Below are 24,288 nucleotides of genomic sequence, written 5' to 3' on the forward strand. Positions count from 1 at the left end.
CAGCTTCGATGGTGGATGAAGACCAAATGTGACCCTCCGTGCATTATTTCATCACGGGCCGGCACATAGGTAGAACCACCGACCTTCCGTAAGCCAGCTGGATGGCTTCCTCACATGAAGAATTCAACGCCCCGGTTGAGGCTCGAACCCACATCAGTGAGGGGCAAATGATTTGAAGTCAGCGACCTTAACCACTCGCACGGATACCTCTACGGACGGGACAAAGTGGTTCTTGTATAGCCACCCCATAAACAAAGTTTGAATTGATAAATGTATTTGAAAGTACCATATCTTTTACTCGAATATTTCAACAATTCACCGAAAAAAACATAAAATAAACATTAATTTTATATTCAAACAAGAGGGCCAAAATGGCCCTATATCGCTCACCTGTTATCATTGCACTTAAGGACAAGAAGGTCAAAAAATCATAATCAAGATCAATGAAAAGAATTATGAGAAAATATAGTTGAAATTTTCTTAAAGTTACTTCAAATAAAATCATTTTCAAATCAGACCAGTAGTTTCATGCCCGAAGGATTACACCGAGCAAAATTTTGACTGATGAAGCCCAAAGGACAGGAACAACAAAGGGAAGAAATTAAAAATAAATCTAAGTCCTCAGAAAAAATATCTAAGTCCAAAGGACAGGAACAACAAAGGGCGGAATTTAACCAAAAAGAAATAAAAAAAAATTCTTACAAGGTAAAGATAATGTCAAAATACACCTAAAAATTGGAGGTACCAACCATGTTGTACCACAGAAAATTGGTCTCGGTTTTTCCCTACGGCCAATAATAATAAAGTTACTTAATAAGCTATTTATAGTAACATAAAAGGGAAGTAACTGAAAAAAATTATTGTAAGTCAACAAAAGAAGGATCTGCCAAATAAAAACAAGAGCACTGCAATCGACGCAAATGCAGAGCAATATACACACAAAACAAAGTCATATGACCTTTGACCCCTAAGTGTGACCTTGACCTTGAAGTGAGCCATCCGAAATATGCGCTCTGCACATTGTTTCGATGAGGTGAACATTTGTGTCAGATTTCTTTGAAATCCTTCAAGGGGTTCAACAGTTACAGAGCAGAAGGGAAATTGCTAACCAACAGACATACAGACTGACAGACACCGAGGCGATAACATATAATATGTCCCTTCGGGCGTATAGAAAGGAATCAAGATCTTATGGTGATACAAGTTGTGTGCAAGTTTGGTTATTATAAAATCAAATCATAAATGAAGCTGCTATTATGCAGAAAAGGTCACAATAGCTAATTTTGGCCCTTTAAGGGGCCGTAACTCTGGACCCCATAAAGGGATCTGGCCAGTTCAACAAAGGAACCAAAACTTTATGGTGACACAAGTTTTGTGCAAGTTTGATTAAATTCAAATCATAAATGAAGCTGCTATTGTGCAGACAAGGTCTAAATAGCTAATTCTGGCCCTATCAGGGGCCATAACTCTGGAAACCATAATGGAATCTAACCACTTCAAGAAAGGAACCAACATCTTAGTTCGATACAAGTTGTGTGCAAGTTTGGTTAAAATCAAATCATAAATGAAGCTGCTATTGTGCAGACAAGGTCAAAAAAGCTAATTTTGGCCCTTTCAGGGGCCATAACTCTAGAACCCGTTATGGGATCTGGTCAGTTCAAGAAACGAACCGAGATCTTATGGTGACACACGTTTTGTGCAAGTTTGATTAAAATCAAATCATAAATGAAGCTGCTATGGTGCAGACAAGGTCAAAAAAGCTAATTTTGGCCCTTTCAGGGGCCATAACTCTGGAACACATAATGGGATCTAGTCTGTTCAAGAAAGGAACTGAGATCTTATGGTGACACAAGTTTTCTGCAAGTTTAATTAAATTCAAATCATAAATGATGCTGCTATTGTGCAGACAAGGTCAGGGGCCTATAAAGGAATCTGGCCAGTTGAAGAAAGGGATCAAGATCTTATTTCGATACATGTTGTGTGCAAGTTTGGTTAAAATCAAATCATAAATGAAGCTGCTATTGTGCAGACAAGGTCAAAAAAGCTAATTTTGGCCCTTTCAGGGGCCATAACTCTAGAACCCGTTACGGGATCTGGTCAGTTCAAGAAAGGAGCCGAGATCTTATGGTGACACAAGTTTTGTGCAAGTTTGGTTAAATTCAAATCATAAATGAAGCTGCTATTTTGCAGACAAAGTCAAAATAGCTAATTCTGGCCCTTTCAGGGGCCATAACTCTGAAACCCATAATGGAATCTGGCCAGTTCAACAAAGGAACCAAGATCTCACGGAGATACAAGTTGTGTGCAAGTTTGGTAAAAATCAAATCACAAATGAAGCTGCTATTGTGCAGACAAGGTCAAAATAGCTAATTCTGGCCCTATCAGGGGCCATAACTCTGGAAACCATAATGGAATCTAACCACTTCAAAAAAAGGAACCAACATCTTAGTTCGATACAAGTTGTGTGCAAGTTTGGTTAAAATCAAATCATAAATAAAGCTGCTATTGTGCAGACAAGCTCAAAATAGCTAATTCTGTCCCTTTCAGGGGCCATAACTCTGGAACCCATAATGGAATCTGGCCAGTTAAAGAAAGGAACCAAGATCTCACGGTGATACAAGTTGTGTGCAAGTTTGGTAAAAATCAAATCATAAATGAAGCTGCTATTATGCAAGACAAGGTCAAAATAGCTAATTTTGGCCCTTCAGGGGCCATAACTCTGGAACCGATAATTGGATCTGGCCGGTTCAAGAAATGAACCAAGATCTTATGGTGATACAAGTTGTGTGCCAGTTTGGTAAAAATCAAATTATAAATGAAGCTGCTATTGTGCAGACAAGGTCAAAATAGCTAATTTTGGCCCTTTCAGGGGCCATAACTCTGGAACCTGTAACGGGATCTGGCCAGCTCAAGAAAGGAACCGAGCTAAACAAGTTGTGTGCAAGTTTGGTTAAAATAAAATCATAAATGAAACCATTATCGTGCAGACAAGAAATTGTTGACGCACAAAAATAGCAAATTCTGGCCCTTTAAGGGGAAGTAACTCTAGAACCCATGATGGGATCTGGCCAGTTTTCGACAGGAACTGAGATATCATGCCAATACAAGTTTTGTACAAGTTTGACCAAAATTGCTAAAAAATGTGGCTCTATCTTGGTCACAGAATGGGACGAGGGACAGACGAAGGGTGATCACAAAAGCTCACTCTGTCACTATGTGACAAGTGAGCTAATAAAAAGTAATAAATGCTATCTTTAGCCATTCTGAAGTCCTTCAACTGTTGTCTTTATTCTTTTTAGCAAAAGCGGCGATGGGGGCGCTTTGTGTTTTTGTTCCCAGAAGGCATTCTCTGCTCATAACTTTTAAGTGTCAGTTATTTGTGTTACTTTGAATTAATATGTCTTCCGTAATGTCTTGTTGTTCATTTGTCGGCGACAATAACCACTTGCCCACGGAAGCCCCGACAGCCCTAGTGCTGCTTGATAAAATATATACAGCTATTCTGCAAGAGATACTGGCGTTATTTCATTTATCCGGACAACGTGAAAAAAGGCGGAAACATCATTTTATACTTATTTGTTTTGGGTCTAACGCCGTTTTTCAACAGTATTTGTTATGTAACTGCGGGAAGTTAACCTAACCAGTGTTCCTGGATTCTGTACCAGTACAAACTTGTTCTCCGCAAGTAACTGCAAGTAACTGCCAACTTCTCCACATGAATCAGAGGTGGGGGACAAATGATTTCAGACAAAATGTCTTTTATCAAATCGTCACGGAAAACAAACGGCCCGCTCGAGGACCCCGCGATCCGTAGATCGGCGCTATTGAGCTATGCGGTTTCATCATATTATGAATTTATGGCAACCTATAGTTAAATTTAGTAAAATGGTTTAGAGCAATACTATGGTATAAACAGATTGACACACTTTTCAAATAATGCGTGAAAATCGGTTGGAAATGTGCGAATCTCTAAACTCGCCCAAGGTCCAGTTTTTTTTTTCAAATCTGTCTAGCAAAATATTTACAGCACAATTCTTATCTTTTTTTATTTACATAATTTTCTAGATATATTCCGAAGTTTTTAGTATTATCCAATTTTACATTTCAGTAAAAAAATTGATCAGAACATTCCTGTTCATATGTACTCTTAAGGGGAATGCCAGTAATACAAGTCATTAATAATTACTGCGGAGGGTTTATTCGTCTCATTCAATAGTAATGAAAATATGAAAATGAGACATTGGTGTTTTACAATAGACTTCCATTAAATATCATTGAATAGTTTATACTGCAGATTAAATTTCGTTTTAAATACTAAAGAATTCTTAAGGGAACAATGGTTTCCCACTGCAACAGTATTTTCTATTTAAGTACAATGATTAATTTCATTCGGCAATAACTCAAAGTTTTATATATAAATACTAGTAACTATTTTGTGTTTGACTCATAAACAAACATAATACATGTACTACTACATGGAGGGTCATATTCAAATATATTCCACCGAGTGAATACAATAACAAGGCAGTATTTTCAAGAGTGGGAAAATTACGAATGAGAATGTAAGATATGGTGTTAACCCTTACCCTGCTAAATTTATAAACGAATTTTTCCACCTTTCAATTTGGACATTACCATTAACTGTTAAAAGGAGTGTTTACCAAAAAGATACTGGCTGAATTGCAAACAGTGCATATCACGAATGTACAGGCTGATCATGATCTGCACTGGTCGCAAAAGGAGAATCAATCGTGTCTAGCATGATAATGGTTAAAGAGACAAGATATTTCAATTTTATGTATCTATTAAATTTTGTCCATTTTACAATTTAACAGTTCTTACCAGTGAGAAAGCTGCTTTCACTAAATACATACCCTCACTAAAAGCCTTGTTGGGAAATGTTTGGCAGTAACATTCACTACTATTCGCTGCATCTTTTATGTTCCAACTGAGATATAATTTTATCTATATTAAAGAGTTACAGATCTTTTGAAACATTTCTTTTAAATTATTAATCAGAAGTATTAAAGGGCGGATAACTTTATCATTATCCAGGTCAGGTGTTTAGTAAATGTGCCCTTTAAATCCTTTTAATGCCATGTATCACTGTATCAAATTATATCAAAGCCTTTCAGTACAATTAAGACCATATTCTTCAAGACTGAACATATGAAAAAATAAATACAGCTGCTAAAGGGAGACAATTTGTATAAAAATCAGATATGGAATTTATTAATTTGTTAAGTAATATTAAATTCCCTTCAATAAAGTCGAAGTTTTTCCAGGGGTAAATAGGGATATGGCTATCATTACTGAGAACAGAGTTACGGATACTGTGCCTTCCAGTTCCTCTCTAAAATGTTACATTAAATTCCCTTCAGTAGGTTTAATATCATTCTCTTAAATAGCACAGGTTAGAAAAATCAAATACAATTATAAAGGGAGATATTTTGTATAGAAATGCCATCAAAGCTATGTGACTAGTTATTCAACTATGTAAAATTCCAACCCTCAAAGGGTTTCAGAGATATTTAAGGAAAACAATTATTTTGCCAATAACGAACTTGGCAGTCTGCAAGGGCGAATAATTTTGTCAAAATAAAACACAAAGTTCATACAGAATTTGACAGGTGTGTATTATTGCATTATAATCCTTCATTGTAAGAAGATACATGATATTTACTAAAGCAGATAACAGCTAAAGACTTTTTTGGTTTCAGAGCTATTAAAGTCCAAAAGGGATAGAAATTTGGTCCAGCAAAAATAAAACACTGAAGTCATATGGAACTTGAGTTGAAATGTGTATTTCTGCATAATGGTTCAAAATTGTATGAAGATGTAAAGGTTTTATTAAATTAAATAGTATTTTAAGGACATTTTTAAAGTGCAAAGAAGGGAAGTAATTTTGTCAAAATTAAAGACAGAATTATGGAACCTTGAACATGAACATGCTTTATTTTATGATCCTTACAACCTGTTTTTAAGTTCATTGTAATACCTTCATTAGTTTCAGAGAACTTTTTAAAAAATCAACCATTTTGCTAATTTTCCAAGTAAAAAGGGGAAATAATTTTGTCAAAATGAAAGACAGAGTTATGCAAGTTGATATGTAAACTAACAATATGATAATGTTTTTAAAAGTTTTTTCGTGTGTGTGAATACCTTCATTTGTTTCAGAGAATATTTCAAGAAATAAAAATTTCGCTATATTTACCAAGCAAAAAGGGCAGATAATTTTTTACAGGACCTTGGTATATGAGCTTGACTTATGATCCTACAAAAATATTGTAAGTTTTCAACTTGATATCTATACAGATTCCCTATAAGGAACGGGACGGACTGGATGTGAGTTGACGGAACGGGACAGGATGGACGGGACAAAGTGATTCCTATATAGCCCAACTACACGGAAAAATACAAGTTTTGTAGGGTATAAATATGTTTGAAAAAATCTTTCAATCAAATATTTCAATAATACACAGAAAAAACATGTAATAAACATATATGTCCTGGTCATTGTTTTGTAATTCTGTCATAAATGCCACACTTGCCGTTCTGGTGTCCTTCTTCAGTTTTAATTTCTTTTTGTTGTCTTGTACTCCTTCTTATCATAAGTGGGTTTTATTGCCGTAAAGGCGTTTCTGTTTAACAGCAAAAACAAATCGTAGAACTCTCAATGTCTGTGTTCTTTGTCCTATTTTTATCGTTTTTGTGCTACAGTTACAATAGGGTGTTACCAGAAGCTGTTCTTTGCTAAAAAAAATTAAGTGTCAGTTATTTGTGTTACTTTGAATTTCTTCGCCATTTGTGTTTCTTTGAATTTCTTCGCCATCCTCAATTTCTTGTTGTTCAATTGTCCTCTTCCTTTCTATTATATTTCTCAGCTGTTCCGGCGTAGGCAATGCTTCTGTGAATAGACAAACGTACAACTTTGATCGTTACTAAATTATATTTCTTGGGCTTCAAATATATTGTAGTCATACAAATGTTTGAAGCCTACAAATGTGATGCCTACAGATAGGACTTTCAAACTTTTAAACAAACAGTCCTTACACGTTCAGTTTGTAACATAACGATCACGAAAAACAAGAGCTGTCGGAGGACAGCAACGCTCGACTATTCAACAGCCTTGTCAATTGAATGAATACATAAGTTGAAAAAGGGGCATAATTTTGTAAAATGCAAAGTAGAGGTATTGAACCTCTGTACTGCATGTCATATCATGACAGTGAACAAGTGTGTGAAGTTTCAATCCTTTCCAATTTGTGGATACTGAGATACCAGCTTACATACAAAAACTTAACAAAAAACTGCTAAGTCAAAGGGGCATAATTTTGTAAAAGTGCCAAGTAGAGTTATGGGACCTTCACAGTGCATGTTAGATCATGACAGTGAACAAGTGTGTGAAGTTTCAATCCATTCCAATTAGTGGATACTGAGATATCAGATTACATACAAAAATTTAACCAAAAACTGCCAAGTCGAAAAAGGGGCATAATTTTGAAAAAAAAAGAGAGTAGAGTTATGGGACTTGCTTAGTGCATGTCAGATCATGATAGTGAACAAGTATGTGAAGTTTCAATCCATTCCATTAGTAAGTACTGAGATACCAGCTTACATACAAAACCTTAACCAAAAATTTCTAAGTCGAAAAAGGGGCATAATTTTGTAAAAAAGCAAAATAGAGTTATGGAACCTGTGCAATGTAGATCAGGTCATCACAGTGAATAAGTGTGTGAAGTTTCAATCCATTCCCACAAGTGGTTACTGAGTTACCAGCTTACATACAAAACCTTAACCAAAAATTTCTAAGTCGAAAAAGGGGCATAATTTTGTAAAAAAGCAAAATAGAGTTATGGAACCTGTGCAATGTAAGTCAGTTTGTCACAGTGAATAAGTGTGTGAAGTTTCAATCCATTCCCACAAGTGGTTACTGAGATACCAGCTTACATACAAAACCTTAACCAAAATCGGGACGCGGACGCGGACGCAGACGCCGACGCCGACGCCGACGCCGACGCATGGGCGAGTGCAATAGCTCACTATTCTATGAATAGTCGAGCTAAAAACTGAGCTGATACAGGGTTTCTGCCATTCACAAATGGAAAATATTACAGATCCCCGGTGTCCCTCTGTATTATTTCATCACGAGCGAGCAACTGTGTTTAACCACCGACCTCCCATAAGCCGGACGAATGATTTTCTTAAATGCAATAATTTTACACCTTTCGAAACCATAGCGGTGATGGACAAGTCATTCGAAGAAGACTTCGAATGACAAAAAAGTAACAGGAAATGGGTTTATGCGGTTCATAATGTGGTGACTGTTCAACTGAGCTCAATGTTTGTTTTGATTTTGTATGGATTTTACGTCACATCGACACAATTACAGGTCGTGTGGTGAGAAAGAATGACTAAAGCTGATCCTCTGGGCATTATTATTTCAGTCTACGGCTTGCACCTCTGTAGAACCACCAACCTTCCGATAGCCAACTGAATAGTATCCTAACAAACAATTCACATAAAACGTGCGACTGAGTAGCAATATTTACGAAGACAACTACCAAATCCACTCAGTCACGGAAATATGAACGGGACACAAGACCTTGTATGGTCATTCAAAATGCGTTATAAAGAATTTACCTCTATATCTCAGACCAGACCAATACTTCTCTTGCACATCAAGAACTTTCTTGATATTGACAATTCCCCTGTGAATAAAAAAAATGTGCCTAGGTCACAACAACCTTTACAAGACTAAAAATAATCTTAACAACACTAAGGTCGAAACTATTGCTATAGTTTTACCTAGACGATAGTAAAAAACAAGATGTGTTTGTACAACAAGCATGCCCCCATGATGGCCTCCAGTGATCCCTTTGACCAACTGACCGTACAAAAATAGGTCTTATCTAATGGCCACAAGCAATCATCCGAAGAAGTTTCGCGCATATAGGCCAACACATTCTTCAGTTATCAATAGGAAGCTCATAGTTGACAAACAGACAGACAGACAGACTTTAACACATACACTAGTGTCCTTTAGTTAAAGAGAGAAACCAACTTCTGTCAAGGTCACCTTTCACCTACTGACCAAAAACAATAGGAATTACCTGTTAAGCATCCTGAAGTTTGACGCCTCAAGCCAAAGCGTTCTTCAATTATAGATCTGAAACAGTTTTCGGTCTAAAGGTCACTTGGACCTTGACTTTGACTAACTGACCAAAAAACATCAGGGGTCAGCTACTGACCACAGACAATCATACTATGACAATTAACGCCCGAGAGCCAAAGTGATTGGAAGCTGGTCACTGCGACCTTGACCTTTGACCTACAGACCGAAAAAAAACTTGGGTCCTCTTGTTACTGTATGCAATCATCCTATGATGTCTGACGCCTGTAGGCCAAAGCGTTCTTCAGTTATCAATCAGAAACTGAGATTGGGTAAACGGACGGCCAGACAAAAGGTCCGACGAGTCAAACAAAATGACAATCAACTGAAACTGTATAAACGAAAGACCTTTTTCATTTTACAGTATATATTTTACAATAACAATAGATAAACAAATAAACTAGATATAAATATTTATATTTATTTACAAAGTACATGCCAAATTTTGTGAATGGATCCAGTCTACATAGTTATGTCAGACGTTGACTATCTGTTATTTCTCTGCGGAAATCGCAAGAATATAATAACTTTTGGAATGTACGAAACTAACATTTTTAGAGAATGAAAATTGTGATACTATTCATTATCAGAAAAGTCGCTAGGTTAGTAAACAGAAATCTGAATTAAAAGCGTACGTAGAACAATCAAGTTGCACTTGTTTATATTTGATTTAATAAATAATTATATTATATTTTTATGAACATGTCAAATGTTAGATCTTTTATCAACAGTGCGAAAAAGTATATGGTATTTGATGTGTAGATTGACAGAAGCAAAATTAAGCACTTATGAATATTTACTCACTGTTTACAGGGAACTACTGAAGTAAGTGATGGAACAGTATCTCCAAGAAGAACTGAAACACACGCGCTCAGGGCATTTGCGGTACACTCCCTGTGGTATCCGCCCTGTGGGTCAACAAAAGATGAAACATTTGTTCAGATTTGTGCAAAGATTAACTTTACTTTGAAAGGATCCTACTTAAACCGCAAGTGATTCTATAACACTCGTGTATATCGAGAATGGTCGTCCTTTTCAAGTTCAAGCTGACTGTGTCAGCTGACCACGCTGCTAGATAAGCTGAATATTTTTACACATTAATGTTGTTAAAAAGATGCAAAAAGTCATGAGATTTCATCCTGTAACAAACTCATTAATCTTCAAAAAGTAAGAACTATAATTTGTTTTACGAATGTCAATTAAATATTGATCTTTTACAGATTTTATTTTCAACACACATGCTTGTAATTTCTCATATCGAGGGCTTAGAGTAAAACTTTTCTATCTGTATAAAGAAATAGAATCAAATAGACCAGTTTCGCTGTAAGCCCTTGATATTTGGAAGACACGAAAGCTTTCTTCATACAAAAATACAACACCTGCTGTCACAACAATTAACAGCATTTCAATTACCTCCAAAGCCATGATGAGATTTCCATTAGCTAACGTTTTGAGCATTGCTGTCAGATGTCCATAGCATGCTGGCGAGACCTCGTAGCGCCCCTGAATCCAATAAATACCACTTTCCGAAATGATTTTACAAAATGTCTATGACACATAATTATATATATGAATTCTCTAAAAATTCTAGTAACATGATGTAAATGTGAAGGGATAGTAAAACAAGTGAATGTTTGACAGAAGAAACTTCTTTTCATAAATATAGTTAAAAAATGAAGTGGCCACCATAAGATTCGCCGCCAAAGACCATGAGCGCGTTGGTCTAGTGGTTAAGGTGTAGGTCGCTAAACCCGGCTATCGTGGGTTCGAGTCCCACTGGGGTCATGACCATGCCTTCTCATATGACAACAAAACTGTTTGTTTCCAGGAAGCAGACTGGACAGTGATTTAAATAAGCTTCAAGCTTATTTCAAAATCCAGTCAAAATAAATTAGTATAAACTAAAACCAGGAAAATTGCGACAACTTGCTTTGGGATTTGAATGACAAAATTATGTCGACACTGCAATAGGCCTACTTGGTATTTAAATGCAACAATATACTTACTGCGCCTGAACTTAAATAGTTGTTCCTACTTACCAACTGATCTCCGATACAAGCATCAAACCCTGCTGACACTAACACAACCCCTGGATTGAACTAAAAAAGAAACGCATCGAGAACATTCAGTGCGATTTTAACGATTCTGAACATAGAAATGAAAAGGTGTTTCAGTGAAGTCATTTGGATGGACTATATATAACAGAATGTTTTAATATTATTGTAAGTACCCGATCAAGATTTGGTAAGTCATATAACAAGTTTTAAGCTTTAATTAAAAGCATATCATTTCTAGCAATTAATCTGTAAACGAAAACAGGTGAAGTAATTAAATTTCATATACTCATAATACTGAAATAAAGAAATAATATACATGTATAACAGAACCATGTTTTAACATATCGACATAATACGTACTAGATATTATACGCCTGTGGAATGATTTTATGACGGCGCAGCACGAAAGAATTTTTACACGCGCCGTATAACCGATTCGAACTGTTGAGATGTTAAAACATGGTTCTGCTATATATCATTTCATTCTAATATGTATTTCATGTAAGCAAGTTAATGAAATAGGTAAGCATTATTTCATGGCGCATGTATGTACTGTGTTTGCTACTATCAATTGTTATATAATGTCGGTTCTAAAATTTCCTTTACTTAAAATAATACATCAAATCCGGAAGCAATCTTTTATCAGCACATGTAGGATATCAAATAATGTGTTGACATGACGTCAACTGTCTGTGTTTTAACGGAAATGTGTAAAGATTTTTCATATTAGAATGGTATTTAAAGTATGCTGGTCCTGTTTTTTTTTTAATTTTTAAACTATGCATCTGTATAAATGTTTGTGTTTAAATGTATTTTCATAGCGTATTTTTATTGCCAACTGCTAGAAGTCTGTAGGCCGAGCAGTGAAATTAGCAGAATGACATGAAAGAATGCTTGACGATCTAAAGCATGCAGTTTGGTAATCAAAGAAAGATGTATGCAAATTACCTGATATGCAATCGGCATCACAATTTGATTAAAGGCAGCTATGTAGTCCCCATCACTTCTTTTGCCCTAAGAACAAACAGTGTCTATTGACTAATCCCGTAGTGAAAAATGTTTTAAAATATTTAGCCAGTAATATCTACATTTTTCATGAACAGATTTAGAGCATGTATCATTCAGAAAGGATACTCTCGATCTTCCAGATAACCATTACCTTTAGCAATATTTTGCATGTGCCACTGATATCTTACAGTGTTTTGTTTTACAAATGAAAAATTAAGTTATACTGTGTTCGAATACAGTTGGAGTTTCGTTTATTATATAATGATAAGTTAATGCAATAATCCTTTTCGTAGCCGTAGCACATTAAAACGTATTAGCGTCTGATGGCCCTTTGACGCTTCGGCAGAACATGAAACACATTTTGAAAATATTTTTGAAATGTCTAGGTCTGCAGCTCTCAAATACAGAAACATATGAAATCAAAGGCATATACTGACAGTTTTAGACAACATCAAATATGGCCTTTTGAACGACTTGACGATGTTACAAAAATCTCCACATACCCTCGCTCAGTTACGGACCCCTGTGGGATTTGTATTGTTTTTGTTTCAATGTGCAACTATTTTTTCGTTGATGAAAAGCTGAAATGTCATTCTAAAGCCCAGGTATTTTCACACCGTAAAAAACTGCTGAAAATTGACTCCCCATAAAAAAAGAAAGAAAGAAGTCTACGCGCATATGTTTGCGCGTGAACTCTTACTTTAGACCAATGCAAATGCGACCATCGTTTTCAAGTTTAGCTTGTGTACTTTCATATTCTTTACCTCCAAGAAAAGCTGGAGGTCGTCTGTCATTATCTGTGTTGTCAAAAACATACGTATGCATGCCTGGCGAGCTTGTATAAAAATGTGCCGGCTTTCCTAAGGATATATGATGCTTTGAAATAGATACATTTTAACTTACATTATTCCACGGAATGTTGACGTTGAATCCTTCACCAGCATCTTTTCCAGTAAAGGTACTGGAACCGTAGCAGCCGCAAGGAAAGTATTTTCCACAGTCATGACGGTGAATGGATAAATATAAGACACTGTATAAAGTATATTATATTAGAGATTGACAGATGGTCCGTGTCATAAAAACATATTTTTCACATCAGTCATACACACAGTTAAAATATTTGATGATTAATTTAACAACGGAATCGAATTTTATTGCCAACTCTTCCCTACGTTGGAGGCTTATGGAAGGTCGGTGGTTCTACCCAGGTGCCCGCTCGTGATAAAATAGTGCACGGAGTGGCACCTGGGACCTTCCTCCACCATCAAAGCTGGAAAGTCGCCTTATGACCTATAATAATTAATGTTGGACTTTATATAATCAGTCTGTAGACGGCATGTGGCTTTTCTTTCCTTTTATACTTTTATCCATATTTACCGGTGTTGTTATGTTATCTGGTCCTTTATGATCATGGATTAATTCCACTTATGCCGTGACGGTCAAAGGAATGTGGCAGGTTTCCCATATTTCATCACCTCTAACTGTTCCGATCAAACCTAGTCTGTTATTTTGCTTGGTTGTGTTATGAATGATCTTCACATATTTTCATACTGACACATTTGGTCATTAAATTTCAAAAATGACAACTGATACTGGTCTTTCCCTATTTAGCACTTTTTAAAAATAACATTAAAGTAACATTTAAATTGGATCATATAACCTCATCAATTACTCATTTTTGCGGTTAAACCAGAAAATCTCACCTGGGGTCATCAAAGAACATATGTTGAGTACCATTCCCATGATGAAGGTCCCAATCAACGATCAGAACCCTATAATTTAGAAAATTGTCGACAATCTACTCATTTAAATGCAACTTACTGTGATATATGAAAAAATGGTCTTTTTACTATATGAGTTGTCTCCACTTAAGCTCTCAAACTAAATAAAACTACTTCAACTTTTTAATGTAACTGCTGATTCTATGTATCAAAATCGACCAATTCGAGAAATAAAGTAGTTATATGTAAATCATGGCATATCTTACCGATGATCAGGGCACTTCTGTCTTACATATTTTGCTGCAATGGCAACGTTGTTAAATATACAAAATCCACATGCTGCGTTTGGCTCTGCATGGTGTCCCGGTGGTCTGTCAAACAAGAAACCATTTTCATAGCCAACTTCCATATTTTATGGTGAAATGTTAAAAAACAGTATCTTATTAACCATATACTTTTATCTAAAATTCTGTGCAATTTATTCCACTTCTTGTCAAACATGCTATTACCAAAGGACCTACTGCTATATAGAAATATAGAAGATGGTTTAAATATAAAACTAACATCAGATTCAAATTTATATGCTTAGATATCATTAGTGATTATTTACAAATCTAACATTTTCTTAATATAACACAGATACCTACCTGATGACAGCAACACTTGCCTGTGACTGCAATTCAAATGAAAAACACTCAAAAACCATTTTAGGACTGTCAATAACATTATCTTGTTTATAACCTAGACGGTCAGAGCAATTCATGTTGAAGTATTAACATTGCCTATAAGAAAAATACTAAGCAGGAAATACATTTTCTTGCTAATATTCAATGAGGTCTTATAGTTACACGTTTGGTTGACTGTCAGTGTAAATGTTTGGGATTCGAATCCCTGTCTCGGAACTTGAAATTTTCAGGGATATTTTAAGTGTCTCCATCTAACCAAGAGGCAAGCACTAGTTCTTCCAAGGACATTTGGTTTAGTGTGTATCGGCGCTCCACACTGAGAGACTGCCTATTCATAGAGCTTGGCTACGTAAGCCTAGCATGCATGTATCGAGCAAAAATCTTTCTGTATCTGCACTGGTACGGGATAAGGTTCGCACTCTAAACTGCTACGTTTGTATATGCATCTAGAGAACCCATACACCTGTTTATCATGGAAAAGTTGCTATTTAAGTTTGGTTAAATAATAATAATGTAGCCGCTATATCAATCCGTAATCTGCATTCCCTTACCAGTAATGTCTTCCTTATCTAATAAGTGGATGCATTTCCAAACCAGACCAAACACTCTTAAGGTCAATTCAATCACTAACAGAATATTCTCTTACTAGAAAAGGCATTACTTTGCACAGCAGGATATCATCCTTGCCAGGAATTATCCCTTTAGTCAACCAGTCACACTGTTACAACGATATTCCCCGACAAAACAATACAGATCAGCTCACGCGGAAAACCCATTCTACTCGATCCTCGGAGGATGGCCAAAACGAGTACCAAGGCTCCGACTCGAAGTTTCTTCGAGTCAGCCATTTTCTGTCAAGAAATTTCGCTATCTGACTCAGAGGATTTATGCGAAGTCACTCGAAGGAAATCCTCGAAGTGACTCGAGATGAAATCCAATTAGCGGAATACACACCTATATTGGTTTCTTTTGTTTCAGAGTCACTTGACGGAATTCCCTCAAGTAACTCCGAGACGAATAATTAATTACCTATTCAAATTTAAATGGGCCTTCGAGTAACTTCGAGAACAAATTTCAGATTACTTGGAGCAGGGTGATTATATTTTACATAGTGATAAGCGAAATAACACAGAATTTGTAAATAAAAATAATACTGTAGTATTTTTATCTTACTTAAAAATAGTTTTTGTTTCTGTTCATTTATGATATTTTATCTCTTTTTGCGTGGATACGGCAGTAGTAGTTTTATCCTATTTATAATTCCTTCCAAATTAATAAATTAAAGAAAGACCATTTTCATAATGAAAATTGATCATTTCACCTATAATTTTCATTAATTAATAAAGGTCACTTTTCTTTCACGGCCATTATCTTAACGTTCATCTAGTCTTATACAGTTTCTAATTTAATCCAATTTACATCAATTTATTTCTAAATCTAATTTGCACTGTCAGAAACTATTTCAATATAATATTTTAATTTTAACAAATCACTATTTTTTAACGGCAGTTATTTGAAATTGTGTTTAGTTTTTTATAATTCTTAATACTTAACAATTTACTTTTCTAGCGGGCGTATTTTAAAAGTTTATCTAGTTATAAATTATTCATAATTAATTTAGTGCATTTTCATGACTTTATTTCTAAATTAAATTTGCAAAGTCAGAAATTATTTCTATATCAGAATTTAAAAAAGCAGTTTCCTTTAACGGCGCTCATTTGGAAATTTGTTTAATTATATATGATTAATAATTTAGTCCGTTCTACATAAATTTACTTCTAAATCTAATTCGCATGTATTTTGAATATCATACTAAACAATTTACTTTTAGCGGGTGTTATTTTAAAGTTTATCTATTTATAAATTATTCTTAATTTAGTGCATAAATTATTACACGACTTTTTCCTAAATTCAATTCGCAAAGTCAGAAAGTATTTGAGTATCAAAATTTAACAAATCACTTGCCTTTAACGGTGGTGACTTGAAAGTTTGCTTAATTTCTTATAATTAATAATTTAGTTTATTATACATAAATATACTTCTTAATCTAATTCGCATGGTCAGAAACTATTTCAATATAAAAATTCACAACAGCAGGGGTGTAAAATTCCACTCGCCCGCTCGCATTGGCGAGTTCAAGTCTGGATAGGACGAGTGGATCTCGCTGTAAACTCGACCGATCGGGCGAGTGGTTTTTACGTCGTAGCTTTAATGAAATTCAGAAATTACATCTTGAAAAACGTCAACAAACTTTGAGATAGTTCAGTTGCTACTTAGATTGACTGGAATTTACCCGCGAATCGTAAAGATATCAAAACGTCATGCCGGTAATTTTCCATTCCGAGAGCACGTGTGACCTATCGTAATATCAAATTTACATCTCCGTTACTTTTGTTTATCGACAAGTACACAAAAAAAAACGCGCGTAGTGCATTCATTTTTTAACATTATCGCTTCAGTTTTTCAACAACGCTTGAGAAGTAATACAATTTGAATTCTACTAAGATTTCAATAAAATATCGACGGAAATGTAAGCAAATTTGTATGAAAACGGTCGAATTTTCATATAATCATTTGTTAAATTTCAAACAGCGCAATCTTAATTACTGATTTCTTTCTAAGAGAAAGTAAGTGATACATACTATGGGCATAAAATTCGGACTTTTGACCAGAAAGAACAAAAAACAGAATTAAAAAATCTTAAATAATGAAAAAGCGGCAGTAATTTAAATACATTGAGTAAAACGATTTTTTTTTCGTAAAAAGGTTTCTGTTAGTGCGGCAGAATAGGGTACGTGACCTCGTGGACATAAATAGAAATGTGGTTTTAAAATAAAACAAAATGATGTTGCGGTTTTTATTAAGTTTTAAATGAATCTTTGTACATGTATTTTTTATAAAACATTCTTCTCAAACGATAATGTAAATTCCTTGAGGGCAAATAGGTCACATGGCGCGAAAACTGTAATATGACGTAATGCCATGACAATCACGTGCAACAATACCGCTTTGATCTCCACTTCATATGTCATGATACCGATACACTTCGAGGATGTTAATTGATGATGAAAACAAGCCAATTACTTAGTTTATCAACAGAATAAGTACCGATGATCGTCAAATTTTTTTTTCGCTTTCAAGACGGGTAGGTGGATGATGATTATTGTGTCCATATTTTTAGGACACTTTTCAAAATAATTATTTTTCGGGAAATAAGTCTTGAGAAAATGAAAATAACTGATGTTTAATACTTTCCTGACACTTTTGGAAACTACGGTAGAGGTTAGACTGTGATTATTTTTACTATCCATGCAGTTATTATGGAGAGCAACTTGATGGTGGAGATGACAAAATTAGTGAAAGAAAAATGTCTGGTGTGAAAAGGAAATTTAAGAGTAACAAAAATAATCAAAAAGGAAACGTAGTGTACGAGCTATGTGTTATGTTTGAAATCTGCTTGTTGTACATAATACTCCTTCCATAAAACATGACAGTATTAAAAATGTCAATTATTAGGGCGAGTGACTGTCCACTAAGGGCGAGTAGATTTTACTAGCTACTAGTCCTGCAGGGCGAGTGGTGTAAAAAAGAATTTTACACCCCTGCAACAGTTTCATATATTCAATTAAAAGAACAAGCTAATTATATAAAAACAATCCGTCCAAGTAAGAAAATACTGCCTCGAATTTTCGTCAAATCATCTCGCGGCACTCGAAATGACCAATTTATTGTTTATTACAGACCCGGAGTCGCGCGGAGTGGCCATAAAATACCGGAAATCATTATAGTGTTACCTGTATAATTTCGACTCGGAGTTCCGTCAGGTAATTTCTCGGAGTGACTCGTCGAAATTCCGCTAAAGTAATAAAACTATAACAGTCGGTACTCCGAGTCAGAATTAGGCAGTACTCGGAGGAAGTCCTCGCTATGCAAGATTTTTCCTTCGAGGAAAAATCGGGAAGTGGGTTTTCCGCGTGAGCTGATCTGTACATTACCTTGTGTAACAAGACATTATCCACTGCGTTTAGTAAACATCCAACTGCCAATGTGGCTGCTAAATATGTGTCCTGTAAAGTACATATCACATGCTAAGATAAATATTACAGTTTTGAATTAAAAATATATGTTACACAACTTTAGTCTCTACACAAAGAACTGTACAGTATAATCAAGATACAACTCCAGGAAAATACAATGTACATCATTCAGTAAATCTAAATAGTAACATTTTCATTTTTTGAATATTCTAAAGAGAACAGAAACTGAATTTTACTTTTGATTTCGTTAAACACTGATTAAAATAATAATTTTAATACTGTTGTAGTCGAAAACAATAAAACAGGACTACTTTATAATTCTGGCATTATAACACAGAATGCATTCAACAGAATTGATAACAATTGATACTTGCCTGGAAAAGTTTTGTCTAATACAGTTAAAGACGAAATTGAATACCATCATATATATACCTTACATAGATACACTGATGTAAAAGTAGTCTCATATTTTTGTATACTTTCTTCCGATAATCCTGACGTTTTACATATAAGTCTAATATATTCTTGTCTGAAAAGTGAATTATGAAGACACATTATTATGTCATGTCACAAAACATAGACAAAACATAGACAAAATGTACAATATCAGTTTATTTTTCATTTGTAATGATCCGATATTTAGTTCAAAGTTTAGATATATCTGAAAAAGATTAATGGTAAGACTAAGATATTGCAAGAAGACAGATCATCGCTTGTTTATATTAAACTGTCACCATACTGTTCAGCTTTAAATCACACCAAAACAATTTAAGCCAATCTGGCGAAGGGGTCCTCCCAATAAAATTGTCATATACTGGGTTACAACCATCAACCTTCCTAGACAGCTTCTTCAGTTTAGAATATACTGTTGCTAGGAGCAAGTTAATAGAGGTCAGTGACCTTCACCGCTCGGGCACGTAGGTCCAATGACAATAAAGTAGATATACTAACGTATGTGCCATCGAAAGTTCCTCTGTAGTTGCCTGTCTGGCCTGTCGCAATGAAAGAAATACTTATTCGTTAGCAAACTCCATAAGAATATTTCTTTCAGCTAAGATTTTCAGAAACCCTTTTTCACATGAAGTAATATCAGAATAAACCATTCTTTAATCCATATGCTACATTTATAAACATAAATGCTCATCCGAATTTTTTTCAGTCCTGTTTTTAATACAAGTATTTCTTATATTAAAATGCTCATGATTTACAGTTAGAATTTGCAAATACAATAACAAGTACAATAAACAAGGAAAACTGACGGGTATTATCTGGCATCTATCCCAGAGTCCTCTTGCGCGTAAAGTCGCACAGCAAATAGATATCCTTTCACTCCCTTCTTCGCATTCACTACAAAAGTAGATTGTATATTGTACATTATCAATACACAAAGATAAACAGTTTTTACAAGCATTTCTTCAAATAACTTAGTAGTACTTTGAGGCAATTCTGAGCCTTGCATTACAATTAACCTATATTTCTACTATCATATCTCAAGTTAAAATCTTTTGTCTTTGTTGGATTTAACACCACACCGACACAATTATAGGTCACATAGCGACGGGCATTATTTCATCACGGTCGAGCATCTGATTATAACCAGAGCCCTTCAGTAAGCCAGCTGGATGGCTTCCTCAAATGAAGAGTTCAACGCCCCGAGTGAGGCTCGAACCCACAACGGTGATGGGGCTAGTGATTTCAAGCCAGCGACATCAACCACTCGGCCACGGAGGCTACCCTTGGAATATCATCCGATCTGTAATTATTCATTTGCAAAACCTCTCACAGCTAAGCGTGCCAATGATTTGATCAGGCGACCGAAGGCCGAGAAGACGCTTGTTTGAATATCAAACAGAGAGTTATTTATTTCCAAGACACTTCGACATGACACAAAATAATACAACTTCGACGCGACACTCGATACTGACGGGTCATTTCGGGCTACAGGCGCCACTTACGACATTTCGACAACGCAACATTCCTGTTTTCAGTTGTCAGTGGTTGCATCGCTTTGTAGTGTGTCGTGTGTGTCATTCAATTTGGCACCGTTTTACCACATTTCGGAATAAGGTGACCCTTTGGTCACCACCAAAACTGTTTTTGTTCTTCGAAATATTTTTACATGCTTTCTGGCTAAGAAAATATTTATAAATTTATTATGGATATACCTTCAAGCTAGACAGAATCAAACAAAAAAGGTAAATCACCCAATGAACAAAAATTACTTCTGAAGGCTACAAAAACTCTTTATATGTATATATTAATACCTTCCTTGTAAAGACTGTTTGCAAAAAAGCATGATACGAAAGACTACTACATAAAACTGTTTAACTAGCAAATTCAATGAATTGGTATCCCCAGTTGAATGGGTTTGTGGTGAGGAATGGCAAAGAAATATATCTGACAAAAAGGTAAGGATGTTGCTATGAAGCAAATATTGTCATTACATTTGCACTTAAAAGAACAGATGTCATTTAAAGAGCACAATCAAGTAAGAAATCTGGAACGTGGGTGGCTACGGGGATGGGGGTGTTATAACTTCACATATTGATAAATATTCATCGAAGGTTTGAAAAATAAAAAAAAACGAATGAAGTACGGGTGGGGGGTGGGGACCGGGTGAGGGTACAAAACTTCGCAAGTTAATAATAAATATTGATCGGTTAAAAAAAATGTTTTTCTTGTTGAGGTGCGGGGTGTGCATGATCAGGGTGGTGGGGTGACTGAGCGGAGGAGCGAGGTGGGAGTTGGTACATTTGCATGTTGATAAATATTCATGGAAGGTTTAAAAAAAGAAAGAAGAAAAAAATGGGGGAAAAAGTGGGGTGGGGGTGGGGAGGGGGAGGGGGTGTGACCAGGGCGGTGGGGGTGACCGGGTGTGGGTACACAACTTACATGTTCATGGAAAAAATGGAATATGTTTAATGAAATTCTACCAGTTGGTTAGTTTGTTGTGTAAAAGTACAATTAAAGTGCAATTACTTTGAAGTTACTGAAGAGATCCTGACGAAATTTTGTGTGCACTACCACATTATGGTGATCTAAATTCTATACAAGTTTCATAGTTCTAGGTCAAATATGTCACAAGTTTTGAAGCAGAAATTACCATATTTATAGTACCATATGTAGTTAACACTAGAATCTACTAAGGGTCATAACTCTAGTGTTACTTTGGCAATCTGACTTAAACTTGACGTACCACATTTCTCTACAGTGGTGTACCTATATATGAAGTTTTATTTAAATATTCAAAACCACTTTCTAGATACGCCTCCGGACAGACGGACGGAAAGACGGATGGACAACGCCAAAACTATATCCGTCTGTCTTCGGCAGGGGAGAACAAGCCTGTACTACGAGTACATACCCACTTGGATCTTCATGAAGAAGCATGTTCTCATCACTTACAATGCCAAGTCTGGAAGATAAAAATAAGTAATCAGTATAAACTGTGAGACATTTTAGACTCAAGCTATGTTGTATAATTTGAAGTAATAATAGAAAATTAAGTGCGCCCCGGACACAACAATGCCAAGCAAGTATATTAGACGCAAGCTAAGTTGTATAATTTGTAGTAATAATAGAAAATTAAGTGGGCCCCAGACATAACCATGCCAAGCGAGTATATCTTTTCATACTTTATCATTTTCAACTACTCTCTATCCTGTTGTCATCTACATATTTGTTTTTGAGCTTACCTGTTTGGTGCACATTCTAAGTTAGTATTTCTGATAAGAGAATCGATTCTCTCATATAAACCGTGCTTCTGTTCTTCATACTCCTCGTCATAGCAAGGTTGAAACAAATCAAAGGATTCTGGCATTGCGTCCGTGTAGAAAGTTATACCTGGTCTGAATAAAACAGAAATTTACTCTTAACGCAGCACTGCAGTTAACCAGGTGAACATAAGAAAGTAAACTTAACTATCTAAAAGAGTTACAAAGAGATGTATTCATTTACTATAACAACACAATTGCTAAGCAATGAAAATACATATCTGATATAAAAAAAAAGAAAACTTGTAAGAATGATTGTCAGGAGTGGCAGTGATCGCTGTATGAACTGTTCAAAGGCTATTCAGTTCTTTCAAAGTGTAATGCAAAATGTGTCAGGTATACATAAATATAATCATTTGTAGACAACACTAACTTCACAGGAGCCTCTGTGGCTGAGGTCACCGACTTAGAATCACTTGCCACTTACCAACATGGGTCCGAAGTAGAATTCATCGTCACGCAGGAATCTAGGTGACTTACGAAATGTTGCTACTTCTACCCAGATGCCCGCTCGTGCCTGAAACAATGCTCAAAGTGGCACAACCCAAAGCCGTGTGACATGAATTATGTCTCTAAACTCAACAAAAATACCATCACCTTCATGAAGTTTTTACTACTGCATTACATCAAGCTCAAGAGGTTTTGGCTGAATAAGTATAAATAAGCTTATTTTCAACCCTTCTATAAATATGATAATGACATTATGAGCTCCAGCATCAAAAATGAAACTACTGTGTTCTCTGGCAGTATTTCATTGAAGTATGTATATATTATGTATTACGTGATCTGGCATATAAAACTCATGATTACCTTGGTGGCAGTGAAACATATCTGTTCTGGTCAGAAATTTGAGAATCTTTCAGATTATTCTGAAACTGCAAACACTTCCAATACGGCCTCAACATCTTGATCACGTTAAGGATTGACTCTACCACACTGAAAAAAAAATTCAAACACAACAACTCCGGATAAACACCATCCCTAAAATGTTAAAGATAGTTAGTTAAGTAAAATGACCATCTACTCAGCAATGGATATATAATTAAATACAGCAATCATCAAAAATATGTAACTGGACAACATATATGCTGCTTTCTCAGATATTACCTATAATCAGGTTCTTCAAAACTTTGAAGTAAAGGTGCTGGATCCCCAAGCAGAGCTCTAAGGGATAGAGCGACACTCTCAGCCAATGACTTCACACAGTAACCTCCCTATAGATACAATAACATATTAGTTTTCTATCAGAATAAAATTGTTTTGATGGATAATATATAACGTTAAAAGGTCCCTAAAACAAGTATCTATAGATATTGATGTAGCATGCAGGGTTTAATTATAAAAATATTTTTTCAGTAAGCAAATAACACAAATGAAAGTCTGTTCACTTTTATTTTCACTTTATTCAAAACATTTGATTGATTGATTGATTCTTTAAATTAGTCCGGAAGTGACGGCGTAACATCCCTATAATAAATGCCTGTAGGCCTTTATCGGGTATCATAAATGTTAATCATAACCCGTGAAATAAATGTTAAACATTAAGCGTTACTGTCTTTTCTAAAGATTAATTTTGACAGAAGACAGTTTTTCATAGAAACTTACTCGAAATAATAACATGAATTATGCAGCAATATAAAAACCCCAATCGATATTTAGCGAATTTTATATGATTAAGCACTCGGACCTACACATTTCATTTAAGCATATGATCGAAAATAGGTAAGTCTAAAACTGAAAAAATTCATTAAACTACATTGTAGAACTTTTTCTATATGGAAAAATGTCGTCAAAAGAGTGCTCTCCCTACAGAAGCTCGTGGTGAAAATTGTGT

The 24,288-nt window shown here is 35.3% G+C and overlaps 1 protein-coding gene across 1 annotated transcript in view; it reads right to left on the reverse strand.

Annotated features, from left to right (window-relative positions):
* Nucleotides 1–4,786: 4,786 nt before the first annotated feature.
* Nucleotides 4,787–24,288, reverse strand: part of LOC123529036 (histone deacetylase 6-like) — a 37,044-nt gene continuing 17,542 nt past the window's right edge. Inside the window, exons 10-27 of the mRNA XM_053520800.1 lie at nt 23,562–23,668; nt 23,265–23,390; nt 22,377–22,529; nt 22,046–22,096; nt 19,941–20,028; nt 19,633–19,673; nt 19,114–19,210; nt 18,640–18,711; nt 14,606–14,631; nt 14,225–14,329; nt 13,941–14,009; nt 13,141–13,267; nt 12,178–12,243; nt 11,212–11,271; nt 10,586–10,675; nt 9,977–10,080; nt 8,644–8,711; nt 4,787–6,907 (exon numbers count right to left, since the gene is read on the reverse strand). Coding sequence (XP_053376775.1) covers nt 6,771–6,907; nt 8,644–8,711; nt 9,977–10,080; nt 10,586–10,675; nt 11,212–11,271; nt 12,178–12,243; nt 13,141–13,267; nt 13,941–14,009; nt 14,225–14,329; nt 14,606–14,631; nt 18,640–18,711; nt 19,114–19,210; nt 19,633–19,673; nt 19,941–20,028; nt 22,046–22,096; nt 22,377–22,529; nt 23,265–23,390; nt 23,562–23,668 — 1,587 coding nt within the window. The 3' untranslated portion in view covers nt 4,787–6,770. The remainder of the gene's footprint in view (nt 6,908–8,643; nt 8,712–9,976; nt 10,081–10,585; nt 10,676–11,211; nt 11,272–12,177; nt 12,244–13,140; nt 13,268–13,940; nt 14,010–14,224; nt 14,330–14,605; nt 14,632–18,639; nt 18,712–19,113; nt 19,211–19,632; nt 19,674–19,940; nt 20,029–22,045; nt 22,097–22,376; nt 22,530–23,264; nt 23,391–23,561; nt 23,669–24,288) is intronic.

Source organism: Mercenaria mercenaria, chromosome 13, assembly GCF_021730395.1.
Source record: "Mercenaria mercenaria strain notata chromosome 13, MADL_Memer_1, whole genome shotgun sequence".
NCBI lineage: Eukaryota > Metazoa > Mollusca > Bivalvia > Venerida > Veneridae > Mercenaria > Mercenaria mercenaria.